We start from the raw sequence: 16802 nt of genomic DNA, 5'->3' as shown, positions 1-16802 counted from the left end.
CATTTAATGAAGTTAATGATTATTTGCTAAAAACAAGTGTATCTGGGGTTGTATTCACATACATGTACACGTTTATATATATATATATTATACACACACACACACACACACTAGGAGAGTTTCACTATTTTAATTTTGTTACTGTCTACTTTTCTTTCATAATCTCCCAGATGTAATGAGTTTTCTTGACCCAGGCAACCTGCAAGTTCAGCCCTGTAGCTTCTGTAAAATCCTGGCATCAGATGGATCATTTGATTGAGTTAACCAGAAATTTCCATTCACTCATTTTGATTGCATCCTGGATTGTCTCACTTCAGCATGAATACTATTCAACTTTCCTAAATCTATAGTCAGACTGAATGACTGGGAAATTTGAGTTCACTCATTATTAGGGCATGGACTTGGCACCATCTAGCAGGTCGGAAGTTATTGCATTGGGTGTCTGGAACGTGCCCCTTTGGCCATAAATAATAGAGAAGTTATCCTCACAGTTTCGAGGCAGCCTTCACAACTTTCCCATCTGGCTGAATTGGAACGAAGGCCAGGGTCTGTCCTTCTCCATCTCCCGACAGACATGATTGCATGCATGCACTGCCCTTAAATCAACGATCTTCAATAAATCGGCACACCCTGAAACAATAAAAGGCTAGTTCCCTTTAAATGCTGGCCACCTACTCTTCCCCAGTCTATAAAAAAAGTATTTCCTGGGTTGAGTGTGAGATTTGGGATTTCTTCTACTGGGACTAACAACAACTTTATCATTTCCCTTTTTTGAAATAAACTGATACACAAAATTGATGGTAACAGGGCTGTCCATTACTTCTCAAAATATTTTCTTCTCCATCTACCTTTGAGCTTGATACTTACTGACCATTCTACAGTCAATCAAATTTGAGTCAAAATAAATTTCTATAGCAGTGTGATGAAAAAAATACTCCAGTTGAATACACACTAATGAGTAATTAATATTTCCCTCACAAGCAGTCTCTACCCGACTTCTGATGTGATGTTTTACCTGTAATTACACCCAATACAACCGGCAAATTACCGCAATCTGTGTTCGGATCAAGGTCATCACAGTCATTAACAGGCTGAGATGTGCAAATTGTCAGTGGCTCATTCAGGGCAGTTGAAATGTCAGGAGATTGCCATTTTTCGGTTAAGCACAGATTCTGTACGAAAAAAATAAAAATTAAATAAAAAAAAAAAAAGAGAAAGGGCTCGGAAACAATTAGGGACATTAAAGATGTTACTGCTTTTGGCCTACTGCTTCATAATTACTCTCACATTTAGGTTGGGTCATTGCACAGGTGAGATACTTTATTGTATGCGATTTTTCAGCTTTCAGTCTCCGTAATACAAATACAACCCAATCACACAAACTCAATATCACGTGTTTTAGCCAACTACTGGCTGAAGAGAAAAAGTCACATACGTAAATACGGACGGAAAATAAATTTAACTAGAAGCTGCTGAAGCTTATAGAGTTTGATAACAGCACAGCACCTTCTTACAAACCTGAGGCATCCAAGCCAGTTCCACAAAATCAGCTCCGCTAATATGTATTATGTCACTAGAACACCAAACCATGGATTGGAAGAGCGACAGAAATTTGATTCACTCCACTTTTGGATCAGTTAATGCCAATGACATCATAACACCACTGCAAACCAATCAGCTGAATTATCTAGAAAAAACACGTGTGGGGAAAGAATTTAACATACTGCCATTTTCTAGTTGGCACTCCAAACTTTCAAGATCATGGACATGTTCCGTACAGTGCATTCTGTGTGTGCCTCCGTCGTCTCCATTTGGTTTCTTTGGCAACATCACATAATAACAATGGGAAGAGTTAACTTAAGCCATGTGAGCAACTCACAAAAATGGCCCTCGCTCAAACGTCTCAGTGGGAGTACATTTACTTATTCTGGACATCATTTACCCTGTGACACACAATTAACAACACAATGCAGCAAATGGGGACAATTTGATGAAACACTGTGCAGATAGTAGCGTAGCTTTCTAAACTATGAACGCATGAGATTAGCACACAGCCAACAATCCTCTCACTTCACAGCTCTAGTGTGGTGAGTAATCAATGTTTGTTCCATATTGGAGCTGCCATGGGACCAGAGGAGGCCCTCTCCACCAAGATCAGCTCATCGGTGTTGTCATGTGCCTGGTAATGGAACAGAAGGTCTTGAATAGCTCGCTCTTCAATCTATGTGGAGAGAGGAAAAGAAAGTCAGGGAAAGGAGACATATTTGAGGATTTTGTGGCAGCAGAACCACACTCCCTCTGAGGGCGAAAAGAAAAACTGCTGACACTAAAAGCTTGACATAATACACTTTTCATGATGATGAACAGAAAGAAAAAGGGCTAAAGGAAGTTGATGAAAGAAGGGTGACATTAGCATAACCTAAGGAACCATTTTTCCAGCCAACTGCATTCAGAAAATGTTCTGCCACAGGGGGAAAGAAGGCAAATCACAGTTCATCGTTCCTGCCCCCGCTATATCGCAGAGCTTTAAGCAATGTTTTTTTTAACATATACAGGTTTGCAGTATACAGTACACATTTCATTCCTCAAAGATGGCACCTTTGAGACGGCAGCCTGTTACAAGAGCGCCACTCACTTTTCTGTTTGGTTTTTGCTTTTCCACCCTTATTGTTGTTTGGTGTTCATTGTGTGTCCTTTGGACGTGGACAGTTTTTGGCCGTGGCATTCATTGGAGGGGAGTGTCGGTGCTTTTTCGCCTTCATGCAGCAATTACTGCAAACAAGAGTGGTTAATGTTACCACTTTTGTGACTGTCACCGCTTGACTGTGATGGTACGCCCGCGGGGCACTTGTTTTGCGCCTTAAAAGGCAGCATTTTTTAAATCAGCCACAATTTATTAGTGGGTGGAGAAAGTTGGTTCTGCCGCTCTGTCTGCAATGGTACGGGTGCGAATGTGAAGCAAGAGATAGCTAAATACGACTGAAGAATTAATCCATTCTCTCTGTTTGCGTCTTAGCTGCCAACAAACGAAATATTGGCGGACTCATTCAAACTCAGCTTTTAGCAAACAGTGACATAATGCACACTGTGTGATTGTGATGCCTCATCCCAGCGCCCTCACACTGCTCATCTAGTTAGAGTAAAGGGTTTGTTGGGTGAAGGCAACTGTGGTGTATTTTGATTGGAAAATAAAATTTGTCTGGTTATTTGTGACTTTGTTTTGTGTACATCACATCGTACAGTTTGTTGTATACAAACAATAAGCATTTGTATTTGCTTTTATTTTTGCCTTGTTTCACTCTGCTGTCTGCAGCCAGGTTGGCCAGTTTAAATTAAGAGTTTTGTGTCTTCAGTGTAGTACCACGATGTGCTGCAACATGCAGGGCAACACTGAAATGTGGCACAACTAATAGCACAAAGAGAGGATGTAAATTCACTGTAATATAGGACCATGTTCTGCCGTGTGAATATTCGCTGTTCCCACAGAATAGGGAAATAAATGCGTTACTGCGCTGTGTGTTACAGTAGCAGATTGAAGTTTTATAATGACCATAACCTTTTTTTTCCGCATTACTGTGGACCCCTGCATACTCACGATTTAGCACCTTTGGTTTCACCATTTTTTATTTTTATTTTTTTAAACGTTTGTCTCTCTTTGGGGGAACCAACCCCTTAAAGGCTTGTTAGAGGTTTAGCCATTGACCAGCCACGGCTTTTCGCAGTCTGGCCCAGTTCCGATCCCTTGTGAATAATGGAGATCCACTGTATGATTTCACATTAAGCTATCGGACTTTGATAAAATTACATGGTTTGGTTAAATATTTTGGCTTGTGAATATACAATGTTTAATGTTGTTGGTTTTACAGTAAACGTCAACTGGGAATGACAAACAGCTTGTACCAAGCACGCTTTGCTTCGGAGCCCTGTGCAAGTGACGATGAGAACAGGCACTCAGGAACACTGTGTTGTGTTTTAAAGTTTAAATGTGTTTACAGCGGGGGAGAGGGGCACATTATTTATTTTGAATTTTTTTAGAGACTCTCTAAAGCGCAGACTTTCACCTATCGCGGATGTATATGGAATGCAACCCCCGTGATAAACAGGGGTTCACTGCACGTTTTTGATGACGATAACCAGAAAGTCATTGGGGGGGAGAGGATTTAGGAAGGTGTTGAAAGAAGGCTGGCTAGAATAACTTAAGGAACCTTTTTTCCAAACATGTTCAGAATACGGTCTGCCACAGAGGGAAAGAGAGATGATGTGTGCTGTGTATCATGGCACGTGTGTGTCTGTGTCAGTCAAAGAAAGCACTACCACACACAGACAAGCTGCGTACCTGGATGAGCGCCAGCGGTTTCTCTCGGCTTCGGATTAGCGCCGCTTCCTGCTGCCGCTCCTCCTCCACGATGGAAGCAAAGGTCACCAGAGAGGGAAGGGGCGGGCTTCCCACTGCAGCCATCACCCAGGGCCTGAGGGGAGAGACTGGCTCAGTGGGAGGACAAAAGGTTATGTGAACTACTACTGACGAACTTCTGTGTTAATGGCTACCTCTGCACCGGGCTTGAATACACCTGTTATGTCACTGTGTAAACACTCTGGATCCCCATCTGCATGATTAGGACCTCAGTTCCAACAGTTTTAAGACAAGATTGTTGAGGTTTAAAGTATGGTCTCCAACTTGGATAGAGACGAGGCAGCAGTCATTTCAACTCACTGCACTTGAGTCACTGCAACCAAAAACGGTGAACCCCTTCTATGCGCAGGGAATATGGACCAAGTACTGCAACAAAGAGCTATAATTAACAATTGATGCCCCTGCCCCAAAGGTTTGTAATCGCCTAAAGCTGCCACAAGATGGTGGCAAAGCACTATTTATGTCGAAAGGAAACTCCTCCACTCACTTCAACACACTGTCTTTACACAAATATGTCACCATATTGTGTAAAAGCAATAAAGGTATTGCTTTGGCACGATCACAAAAACAGGTTAGGCTGCGTTCCCCCCCCAAAAATCTCTGAATAGAGAATAGCGCAAATGGCAAAGTGTGAATATGCGGGGTTTCACTCTACCATCATCATTTTACTTTTCCAAGCCAAAATCATGCTGAACCTCTTAGCACTAGTAGGAAGAACTCGTATGATGTTATATGGATGACTATGCAATTTGATTTATAAGAAGCTGACTTTTTTCCTCTCACTCTCACTATACTATCATGGTAAAGCCACGTGGAAACTGCAAGAGCAAGTTGGATTCCAAAAAACAGTGTGTACGTGGGGGGGGGGGGGGGGGGGGGGGGTTCTGAGATTAGAAACGCATCTCAAGGAAAGAAGGTTCCAGAAGGACAGAGAGCATAATGTACGCCACTAGTGCGGCTGTTTCTTGACTCTTCAACTAAATACTAAGAGGAACGTGATAGCTGTTCCCTCTTCTGTATGATATAGTGTGACATGAGGGCTGCCCTAATCAATTCTTATTAGCATCACCAACTTCACTAGACTCAAACAGCTGTTGAACATCTGGAAGACTCCTCGAAAATCCGCTGGAGGGTAAAAGTACGGCACAAGTACGATAGCAGATATGAAACTTTCCGGACTAGCAGGAATTAAGGAAAAAAAAAAAAAAAAGAAATTTAAGATTTCCACTTTACAGGGTCAGACTTTCGTAAATATTAAATGACACTGAGCTAAGGAGTCTGTGTGCACGTGTATATATTTGTCTAAATAAGTGTTGTTTTTAAGTCAGGTTGACTCAGTGTCTGAGGTCAGGTCAACCTTGTTGACCAGGTCATTTTGAGCTGGTCATCCTACTTCCACCGGAGTCTATATTAGTATGCACTTTCTTTAGGGTTATACTGCCCTACTAAACAAAATGGACTGAATTTAGTAGAACATATTGAGGCCTTAATTGAGAATGAAAAAGAGATGTTATTCATTATTGTTTGTATAGTTAAGGCAAAACAATTAGGACTGCCATATTTGTGGACTTGATTTAAACGGATCATTGCGGTGCATTTATTTTGAAAGCAATGCTTTTATTTCAAAGTGCTCGTGCATGGACAATACCAGTGAGTAAGAGCAACGACTTGTCTCTTTGCTGTTGCTGACTTACAGACATTGGGCCTCATTCAATAACTGTACGCTCGCACAGATTTATGCTTAAATCTTGTGTACACACATTTGACAACTCTGTGATGCATCAATATGTTCGTTCTCTGCGAACAAATTTAGAACCTCAAACCATGCCTACGCAAATATTATGAAGGATCAGCATTTGAAAACAAACACATCTTGATACACAACCTACTGGGACTACAGTTATTCATAAAAACAATTATGATAAATCAAACCAGGAATTTACTTATGGGTTGACTGTCTTAAATAACAATGAAAAGGACAATTCCCATCACTTTACTCTCATTCCGTTATGTACTTGTACTGTAAGTGCATTTATATGTGTGCGTGTCCCGCTGAAACAGTCTATGCAGTCCGAAGTTGTCACTCAACGAGCAGGAAGTGCGATCGGTTCGGTTATCATTTCTTAGTTTTTCCAAGGCATCAGTATTCAGTCTAATCCTTACGATAATCTGAATTATAATTTCTTTTTGGCGGTTCAGCATGCACAAATATGATGTAAATTGATCTATTCGCACACATGCTGCCGTGGTTGAATTGTGACCTACTCCGATCGGCATATGGCTTATTCTCTTTTGCTTCCAACGCTAACTTCATGAATTTTATCAACTACAAATGCCTCTTTGTGTGCTATAGTTATTCCTCCTTATGTATTATAATAACACATACAGTGTTTGCTCATTCTCTGCACTTAAATTGTTTTTGTGCAGTGTGATTTGTGGCACATTCTCTACTTTAACTTCGGAATTAATTAAATATGATTAACACGATTATTAGATTATATGTTGTCAGTTTCTGTGTTTAGCAACCTTTCCAAAGATAATCTTTATCCTATATTTAAAAAGTTAAGAAAATTTAAAGTTTTGGATCATACATTTCTTGTGACTTCAACCTCCGCACATTGGAGATGAGAATCGGGGTGCGGTTTATGCAGACTGCTGGTTGTGGGCATGAGCCCATCCTATAGAATGATTCAGATTCATTACCATACGTACACTCGCGCGAAGATAATTGGCCGGTAAGCACGTGTCATGAATCTGAGTCATGAATCGCAGAGTGAAAACATTTCAACACATTCGTGAATGAGGGCCATTGTTGCTATATTAAGCAAGTTTTTCGACCCTTACAGTATTTTTTTTTAAATAGCGTTGCGACAGTAACAGTAGTCTTCCTGTTAGCAACTGTTTTTTTCCTACTCGGTGGAGTGAGGAAGGCAAGGAGGATTCACCCTGATAATCATTTAGGATTTCCAACTAGGAATGGCTAATATGAGTTAGTTGTTGGTGTTCATAATATCAGCATGCTGTAAAAATGTAGAAAAAAATTATTCACACTGTAAATGTGATTCTGAGTTGATTAAATGGTAATATTATGGAAGGTAATTTTAATGACTGCTTATAACTGTCTTCGAGTTTTATTTGCTAATTATAACAACATGCACCATAGATATACACAAGTAGCAGCTTAAAAAAAAGCATTTTAAATAAAAAAAAAAAATACATGTAATTTATATGGAACAGAATGTAGGTTAGCATGTTGGCATGGTCCTTGAAAACCATTCCAGTTTCTCACACCGCCCCCTTTTGAAAACTGGCCACCCCTGAATTAGAGTATATTTTTTTGTGGTGGATGAACAAAGAAACTTGTCAATGACGACACATTTTAAATGTAGTTATGCATGAGACAATAAATAAATAGTTGTAAGGAATATTGCCTGTATACTCTCATGTTTGTGTGAACAGTTTTACAATAACAGTCTATTAATATTCCTGATACCAGAATATAGACAGTCATTCTTTCCTCGTGTGTTTGCCAGTTCCCTGATGGTTCAGAGAAGACACCAGAGTTGTTGCTTCAGTGGCAACGCATATGACATTTTATGATTTACAGCAAACAAAGTTGAGCCACACACAAACTACTTCAGTTTGTTGGATATATTCAAATTTGCTGTACATACCCACAGAAAATATATCACTAGTGTGTATACACTGGTGAACATACAGCAGGATACACCTCTTTCATGGCTTTATTTTTTACATTATACACAGGGCTTTAATTGCATGCACAGAAAGGTTGTAGATTAAGACTCATTTTACCACATTCCCCGTTTCCATGGCAGTCTCTCTAACAGGCACTCTAAGTGAAGCAGCTGAACCTTACTGACAGAGCACAAATTAGACTCAAAAGAAACAGGGATTCCACAGGCTGGATTTCATTGTAGATTGGGTACCGTATTCTGCATAAGGGTCACGCAAACGTGATTTGTAAAATAATTAACATTGCTGTAATTAGAGTTAAAAAAAATATGTAAAACAGTCAGGACCTGCTTATTTTTAAATGGATGTTAGTGAGCATATGCTTCTACTGGGGAACCTGTAGTTTAGAGCAGTGTTTCCCAACCTTCATTCAGCCAAGGCACATATTTTACATGAGAAAAATCTCAAGGCGCACCACCAAAGAAAATGTCAATGCCTCTTAATTTACTCACAAATTAAATTCACAGGAATTGACAGACACACACGGCTGGACCAATTTAGTGAAATTGGACTATTTTCCATGGCATACCTGATGATCTCTTCTGTAGAGGACAGTGATTGGGAGTCACTGGTTTCATCATGCATTGCGTGAAGCACTGTTTTATGACAACAGTGCCTCCCAGTGATAGCAGGACACACTACATGTACCGGTATTTCACTTACCCAGGTTTCTCCAGCTCACTACGCTCAGCGCATTTGAACGTCACCCTTCTAGTAACAGGTTGAACACTTTGGCCCCTCTGAGTTCCAGGTTGCCCCGCTCTGGTGAGCATGTTCTCCTCCTCCTCAACCAGTGCCCGAAATGAGCATGAGGAGGGTGGGGACTGGACTGCTGTTGCCCTGAAGACAGAAATGGATGAAGGAGAAACATGAAACATATTGAGATGGTGGAGCATCAGTTAAGTTAAATGATAGACAAATTGAACAAGTATTATAAACAAAAACAGCTTTGTTTTTAGCAATGAAAAAGGCTAATAAAGTGAAACCCCACTCTTCACAGGGGCTTAGGGACCAAGCCCTGCCACAGTGAAAATCCACAAGTAATTGCATAAACAGTGCATTGAAAAAGTATTCCTACCCCTTGAACTTTTTTACACTTTGACACATTACAACCACAAACTTAAATGTTTTTTAAATTGAGATTTTATGTGATCAACCAACACAAAGTAGCACATACAGTAACTGAAAAGTGGAAAGAAATGATAGTTTTCAAAATTGTAAGCAAATAAAAACAGAAAATTGTGGTGTGCATTTGTATTCAGCCCCCCTGCATCAACGCTTCATAAAGACAAGCAAGCTTTTGTTGCAATTACTGGACTCTTATCTCAAGTTTGGGCTCGCAAGTCAAAGCCGAAACTCAGCCGATTGAAGGCTTGTATCTCGACAAACTAATAAGTCTGGTAACTCTTATCAAAAGGCCCCACTGTATTTAAACTTTGCATAAATTACACACAGGTGGACTCTACTTATTAATTAGGTGACTTCTGAAGGGAATTGAAGAACTAGTAGACATTCCAACAGCTTCTTCCCTCTTGCGATCAACTTCTTAAACACCTAACCTACAATTGGCAATTTTTTGACTTGAGTTCGTTATCACATTTCTGTGGGGCCAATTATGTATTACTCATGCACTCACTGTAGTTGTCTCGCCATGCTGCACTATTTGCATATACTGGCCACTCATGCCAGAGTAGCATCTGCTCCATTTGCACACTGATTGAGGAGTATCTGCAACATTTGCACAACCAACATTGTTCCAGATTATCGCACTACTCGTCACTTTAAACCGCATACACTCCTTGAAGCCTCAGCGCCCTTTGCACAATGGCCATTGCACCGGACTATTGCAATATTAGTCATTCGAACTGCTCTAAGTGCTAGAGGACTCTGCATTGTTTTTTTGCACAATTGTCAAAAAAAATAATAATAATAATGTACCAGCATTACCCGACAACCCTTTACTGCTCAGTGACTATTTTGTTTTTGTCAATGTCTTTATGTCTCCAAAGTGTTCTGTAAATTGACTGTCTGTTCATTCATCAATAGTTCATTTTTGGAATGATGAACTGAACTATGAACTAGTTCACGCAGAAAATGAACATTCCCCACACTGATCATGTATTATTTTACATCGTACTATATATCGCACTAAAAAAAAATTCCAGTATCGTGCAGGCCTACAATGCACAATATAAAATTGTTTTTTTTCTATATAAAGGCAGCGGTCCCAAAATGTTTTAGCACCACTGACCATTTTCATGTGAACACATTTTTGGTTATTTACACCATACAAATAAACAAACATCTATTATTTACACACACCGGCCGTATGCCATATTCAAAGTGTTACGACATAATGACATCAACACAGTGCCGGAAAGTGTCATTTGGCGGGCTGCTTTCTCTTACATTTATGATGAATAAAGCTTTCGTTAGCACACGGTTGTCCGCAAAATATTGGCCATTATATTTTGGCGATGATAATGTGTCGCTGCCCTTATTCTTTGCCACCATTCTGTGGTCCACCGGCTTTAGCTTCGTTAGCTTTGGCTATCGACTTGAGGTTAACTCCCATTTCCAGTCAAGTGCGTTTCGTGTTCTTTCCTATCATCATCATAAAGTTCTGTCTCAGCCGGTATATCCATCCATCCATTTTCTGAGCCGCTTCTCCTCACTGGGGTCACAGGCGTGCCGGAGCCTATCCCAGCTATCAATGGGCAGGAGGCGGGGTACACCCTGAACTGGTTGCCAGCCAATCGCAGGGCACATACAAACAACCAACCATTCTCACTCACATTCACAACTACAGGCAATTTAGAGTCGTCAATTAACCTACCATGCATGCTGTTGGGATGTGGGAGGAAACCGGAGTACCCGAAGAAAACCCACGCAGGCACGGGGGGAGAACATGCAAATTCCACACAGGCGGGGCCGGGGATTAAACCCCAGTCCTCAGAACTGTGAGGCAGACGCTCTAACCAGTCGTCCAATGTGCCACCAGCCGGGATATTTCAGTGATAAAAGTATTTTGGGCTGAGAATACGCTTTTGGTTCGTTTTTCAGGGAGCAAAATTTTTCGGTGACATTGAAATTTCTACTACTGACCCAAGCGAGCCAGCATCAATAGGTACATGGCGGCCGACACCGCGCAAAGTGACGTTATGCTGGGAAATTAAAGCATAATTAAGGAGAACCAGCATTGTTGGAGGTGTACAACTCCAATGGAATCGGTCAACTGGACCAGGTTCTAGGTCGGAACCGGTTTTTGATATCCACCCCTAAACATGAGGTTATTTTCTTAAACCTCTATCTGTCCTCCTCCTGGAGCACACTCACCAGGTCTTCCCACGAATGTTCTTGGATAGTGTGACTGCAGAGGTGGATTTGGATGCTGTGGACTCCACATTGATCTCCTTATTGGCCAAGGCCAACATCTTCCTTTGCTTTTGAGACAATTTAGTAGGACCAGGAGAATATTTGCAGAGGGTGCTGACACTGAAGGCAAGCAGAAAAATATGTACGGTCAGTGAGGATACCAAAAACTTTGTGTGCGCTCGAAATAGTCTTCAACAGCTGCAATATGACTTCAAACATTTTACCTTGCAGGGCTTTTAGGAGCTGCCTTGAAGGTCTGCACAGAGTTGGCTTCCATGTCCATGATGGCTCTAAGATCCAAGACTGGAGGTGGATGGGAAGGTCTATAAATTAGAACAACACACAGTCACATCACAGGACTTGGATTAAATGTATTAACTATTGTTGACAACTTTGTCCCAACCACCTCCACAAAACAAAGTGGGTGAAAAATAGGTGCATTTTGACTGACTTTGTATCATTTCTCAAACCTGCTTTTTAAATCATGTGCAATGACAGTTTGTCACGTGCAATCTATGTCGAGACACAAATATTGAAACACACAAGACGAATTATTTGGTCAGCGGGTGGGACCATATAAAGTCTCTAAATATTCTTGATCCAAAATTGCATTTTTGAGAATGTCCTTTTCTGTTCCAGCACTGTCTATATACAAAAAATATGTACCCAAAACGGACCTACCCACCCATGGCCCAAAAACCGAGGTATGGACCGTACCGTGGGTTAACTATAACGCACTACACGTGTACAAAATTGTGGGTACCAGTCTGTTAATAGGGAGGGGATACACAATGGCCCCTGAAATACTATACACTGACAAAAGTAATGAAAGAAAATACAAATTTACTGATAATTAACCAATAAAAATCAGACATTGCTTTTAAATAAATAAATTTTAAAAAAGGAAAAAAAAATGACAGTACCTCTAGAAAAGTACAATTTGACAAGAGACATGTTAAACTAAGGGGTGTCCTCTAATTAGCAACACAGGTCTCTTCAAACATGTTAACAAGTCAGTCTGCCTATTTAAAGGGTGACAAGAACAGTAGTTAGTGTTCTTTGGTGACATTGGGCCTCATTCACTAATTAATGTGTAGAAATGTTCTTACCCTGTGCAAAAGGTCAGTCGTTATGCAAAATCACCACTGAATTCACCAGCCAATTTTCTTCTTACCACCATGCGTATGTTATTGAATCAGAATTAATTCTAACTGATGGAATCGTGCCCGCAAGCTGCAATCTGCTTAAACCACACCCCTATTTCCTATATCTGTATTTCCTATTTTATTGCCCCTTTTTATTATTTATGAAAGGACATCAGTGTAATGCGTTGTGAATTCGGCTTGGTTTTTGTAGCTGCTTCCGGCTGGGAGTGTCCCTCTTGCTTGCCGTACTGGGAATGTGCGGGGGCCATGGGAAGTGGCATAATAAATTAAAAATACAGTCTACAACAACACACTTGCTCTACTGTTGTTATTTGCATTTACAAATGCATATTTTACTATGTGAAGCTGGTCCAGTTTAAAAAAAGCCTTTTTCAGCCGACACTGATCAGCTGAAAATAACGTGACCAGTCCTTTTTTCCGATCTCATCATTGGATGGGGACAATTCTACTTTGGGCACAATTGGGACATTTTCACTCAGGTGTGTCAACTTTTGTTGCCAGTGGCAATGGCTGTGTGTTGCATTATTTTTAGTGCGTAAATCTACTGACCACTTTACATTGTGGCAGTGTCACTCCTTTTTTGTTGTCCCATAAAATTATTGTATAAAATATTTAGAAAAAATATTTAGAAAAATGTGAGGCATGTAGTCACTTTTGCTAGATATTGTATATTCTCTGAAAAAAAAAACAAGGGAGCAATTAACTGTTTTGATTATTTAATGATAACATGATGCCTTTATTAGCTGGAATATTTATTATTAATCTTTTGAAATGTTTTCAGAGTGCGTGGGTTAAAAAGCTTGGAAAAAAACGCATATGGAATGAACTAATAAGATTCAGTAATGTCCATCTTACCTGTGAAGGTTCTTTGGGATATCTTTTGGACCAGAGCTAGGGGGAGTTGGGAGGCCATTCCTTGTTAAGGTGTTGGGTGGGGTCTTCATCCTCTCCTCCTGTAGATAATGAAACAAATTTCCTGTTCTTTGTAATATGTGTGACTATTACAGTACTTGCAATTCAACACTAACCACAGCTCTTTCATGAAAGACTGGAGACTGCACATCTCTGGGGCTGCCCAGCCCCATGCAGCTACCCTCAGAGTCTGATGTGAGCAGCTCCTGCAGCGATTCGGTGGAGGTGCCTTTTTTCGTCTTGACCAGGCATGGGGAAAATGCTAAGAGCAAAAAGTGCAAGTCAGTGTAATTATGACATTTAACTACACCTGAAAATAAGTCAAACAACCATAAAACAAATGCTTGAGTGTGGCTTGTCATGACGTATTAATATTGCATGAAGAACAACTTTCAAACTTGCATGTGTATGCTTGTGCAAGCATACCTGCAGCGGGGGGGCTTTGAATAATATCTGATAGAGTGTACCCCCCTGAGCTGTCAGAGCGTCGTCTTGGTTTCTTTCTTGCCTTCATCTTGGCTTTCCTGAAAAATACTTCCCTGAAGAATACAGAAAACATTTAAATCAAATTTATTCTTCAGAAGATACTTTTTTTGTTTAGTGTCGTTTGCCCAGTAAGTCAAAGGACCAATAGAAGAGAGATAGTCATGAATACCTAAGCCTACGTACCTGCTGGATTGGTCCAGTTCTGATTCTAGTTTGGGGCTGAAGGCAGAGTCCATATCTTCATCTTCATACATACTGAGATCCGGGGCGTCAGCATATGGTGTGACAACTCTCCTTTGCATTGCTGGGATCTGATATTAAATGCAAAAATAAAAAGTCAAACTGTACCATACTGTACTGTTAGCCTAAAACTCCTCATTTGCTAAAATAACAAATGATACCTGTCGAGTGATTGTGAAAGAATAAGAATTATTTAGCATGGTAACAATACATCTAAACAGTACAACAACAGGAAGGCGCAGCAGGAAAGTTTGTGGGGCAGATGTTAGGTGACTCACCATCCTCTTGTAGGCTGCAGAAAGCTCCAGAAGCACTTCATCACTAAGACCATCAAGTGCTCTAAAGGTGTTAAAGAAAACAACACACAGGCTTTTTCACACTGCAATTGACAAGCCGTCTGACACCCTCGACTTTCCCATTCATTGTGCGCGCGCTGAGGGGTCGTTAGCGTGTTTTGAGGTGACTGAGTGTCAATGCAGAGGGCGTCTGACGTTCAGCGTTGCGTCATCGGATAGAAAAATATTCTATTCGAAAGAGTTGACACGGTGACGTCAAAACGTTCCTCCAATGGGAACGGGCTGGGGGAATGATTTCTGAATGCTATTTTGGCGGACTTGTACTGTAAACGGCAAGGGGTATAATGGAGGAAGGCATAACGCGGTGTCTCACTATTCCGAACACTGGCCCAATAGAAAAATAATATACCGATAATATGTCTCTGCGGGAGGCTTTCAAACTCCCTTTCAAAGCTCCCTGCTCGGCATGAAATAAACCTCAAAGCACTCTTCCTGGAACTAAGAAGCTCACAAGTTTAAGCTGTTGTGAAATTGGTATGGGACATTATCATTCCCTCTCTCTTTTTTTGTTGCTGCGTCACCTCCTCCTCCTTAAAATAATTTCTTTTCCAACGACGACGAATACATATTGCAGAATTGAGGTCCACTCATCGGGGAGAGCCTCCCCACTTCCTTCTGGGCTGTTATATCCCCACTTGCCAGACCTCCATTGCCTTCGTCGTCGCGCTTTGACACAGGGGCCCTTCGCACTTGAGCAAGTGCAATGTGAAAAGGCTTTACAGAGCAGACAGACATATGTACGCTAAGGACTAAAATATTACAATATTTATCCAAGACCAACCTTATCTGCTCTATATATATTTCACATGAATTGACAAAGTAGGCATTTCATTTCAAGTTGCTGCATGATTATTAAAACTGGCTCTCACTTTGACTCAAGTAGCGCAGTCATGTTCAGCACAATGAACTGGAAGCAGGAGAGTTTAAGTTGCTCGGCGTTGTACATGCTGGCAAACTCCAGCAAACCGGCTGCATTTTTCAGAGTTACTGGAAAGAGAAAATTAGCAAAATTAGCCACTTGATGAAGGCTGCTGAAAAATTACCCAATCAGGCTAAATAATATTTTCTATACATTTTTCAACTCAAGTATGTTGCATTTCTGGAGGAAAACTAACTTAACTACACTAACTCATCAGTTCACAGGGATAATTTGGGTAGCGAAACTCCAGGACAAAATTGTTGGTACCCTTCCGTTAATGAACGAAAATTCCACCGTGGTCACAGACATAAGTTGATTCTGATTAAAGTAAATATTTTATTAAATTAACCAGTGAAAACCAGGCACGGGGAGAACATGCAAACTCCACACAGGCGGGGCCGGGGAATGAAACCCGGTCCTCAGAACTGTGAGGCAGATGCTCTAACCAGTCGTCCACCGTGCGGCCTGTTTTCTAAGATTGTTTTTAAAAATAATTTAGACTGGCTGGCACATCCACCTCACATTTCTGAGGACACCGGGTTCAAATTTCAGGGTATACCCCGCCTCTCGTCCAGAGTCAGCAGGGATTGGCTCCAGCACGTTCCCGACCCTAGTGACGATAAGCGGTATGGAAAATGGATGGCTGGAACTCATGAACCAGGCCTGGACATAAACGATGGTACCCGTAACTTAATATTTGGTTGCACAACCTTTTGAGGCAATCACTGCAATCAACCAACTTTTGTAACTTTCAATGTGACTTCTGCACCTCTCAGCGTGTATTTTTAGCCCACTCTTCATGAGCAAACTGCTCTAGTTGTCTCAGGTTTGAAGGGTGCTTTCTCCGGACGGCATGTTTCAGCTCCTTCCAGAGATGTTCAATAGGATTTAGTTCATGCCTCATAGAAGGCCACTTCAGAATAGTCCAATTTTTTGTTCTTAGTCATTCGTCATCATTTTTAACTGTGTGGTTTGGGTCATTATCCTGTTGCAAGACCAATGACCTGAAACTGAGAACAAGCTTTCTGACACAGGGCAGCATATTTCTCTCTAAAATACCTTAATAGTCTTTGCGCGCAGATTTCAGACACCCTGTGTCAGATGCAACAAAGCAGCCCCAGAACACAACAGAGCCTCTTTAATGTTTCACAGTACGGACAGTGTTCTTTTATTGGTATGCT

The 16802-nt window shown here is 40.9% G+C and overlaps 1 protein-coding gene across 3 annotated transcripts in view; it reads right to left on the bottom strand.

The window, feature by feature from the left end:
* Nucleotides 1–1294: 1294 nt before the first annotated feature.
* ibtk (inhibitor of Bruton agammaglobulinemia tyrosine kinase) overlaps nucleotides 1295–16802 on the bottom strand; it is a 42085-nt gene continuing 26577 nt past the window's right edge. For 2 of the 3 annotated variants that reach the window (XM_061673833.1, XM_061673835.1), the window contains exons 19-29: nucleotides 15572–15689; nucleotides 14625–14685; nucleotides 14290–14417; nucleotides 14047–14159; nucleotides 13737–13882; nucleotides 13564–13661; nucleotides 11767–11865; nucleotides 11504–11662; nucleotides 8831–9007; nucleotides 4337–4469; nucleotides 1295–2221 (exon numbers count right to left, since the gene is read on the bottom strand). In XM_061673833.1, the coding sequence (XP_061529817.1) occupies nucleotides 2096–2221; nucleotides 4337–4469; nucleotides 8831–9007; nucleotides 11504–11662; nucleotides 11767–11865; nucleotides 13564–13661; nucleotides 13737–13882; nucleotides 14047–14159; nucleotides 14290–14417; nucleotides 14625–14685; nucleotides 15572–15689 (1358 nt within the window). In that variant the 3' untranslated portion in view covers nucleotides 1295–2095. Of the gene's footprint in view, nucleotides 2222–2635; nucleotides 2773–4336; nucleotides 4470–8830; nucleotides 9008–11503; nucleotides 11663–11766; nucleotides 11866–13563; nucleotides 13662–13736; nucleotides 13883–14046; nucleotides 14160–14289; nucleotides 14418–14624; nucleotides 14686–15571; nucleotides 15690–16802 lie in introns of all 3 variants that reach the window. The other variant, XR_009768387.1, reaches the window with a different exon arrangement.

The sequence above is a fragment of the Phycodurus eques genome, chromosome 4 (genome assembly GCF_024500275.1).
Source record: "Phycodurus eques isolate BA_2022a chromosome 4, UOR_Pequ_1.1, whole genome shotgun sequence".
Lineage (NCBI taxonomy): Eukaryota > Metazoa > Chordata > Actinopteri > Syngnathiformes > Syngnathidae > Phycodurus > Phycodurus eques.
This window is presented reverse-complemented; position numbering and strand designations above follow the sequence as displayed.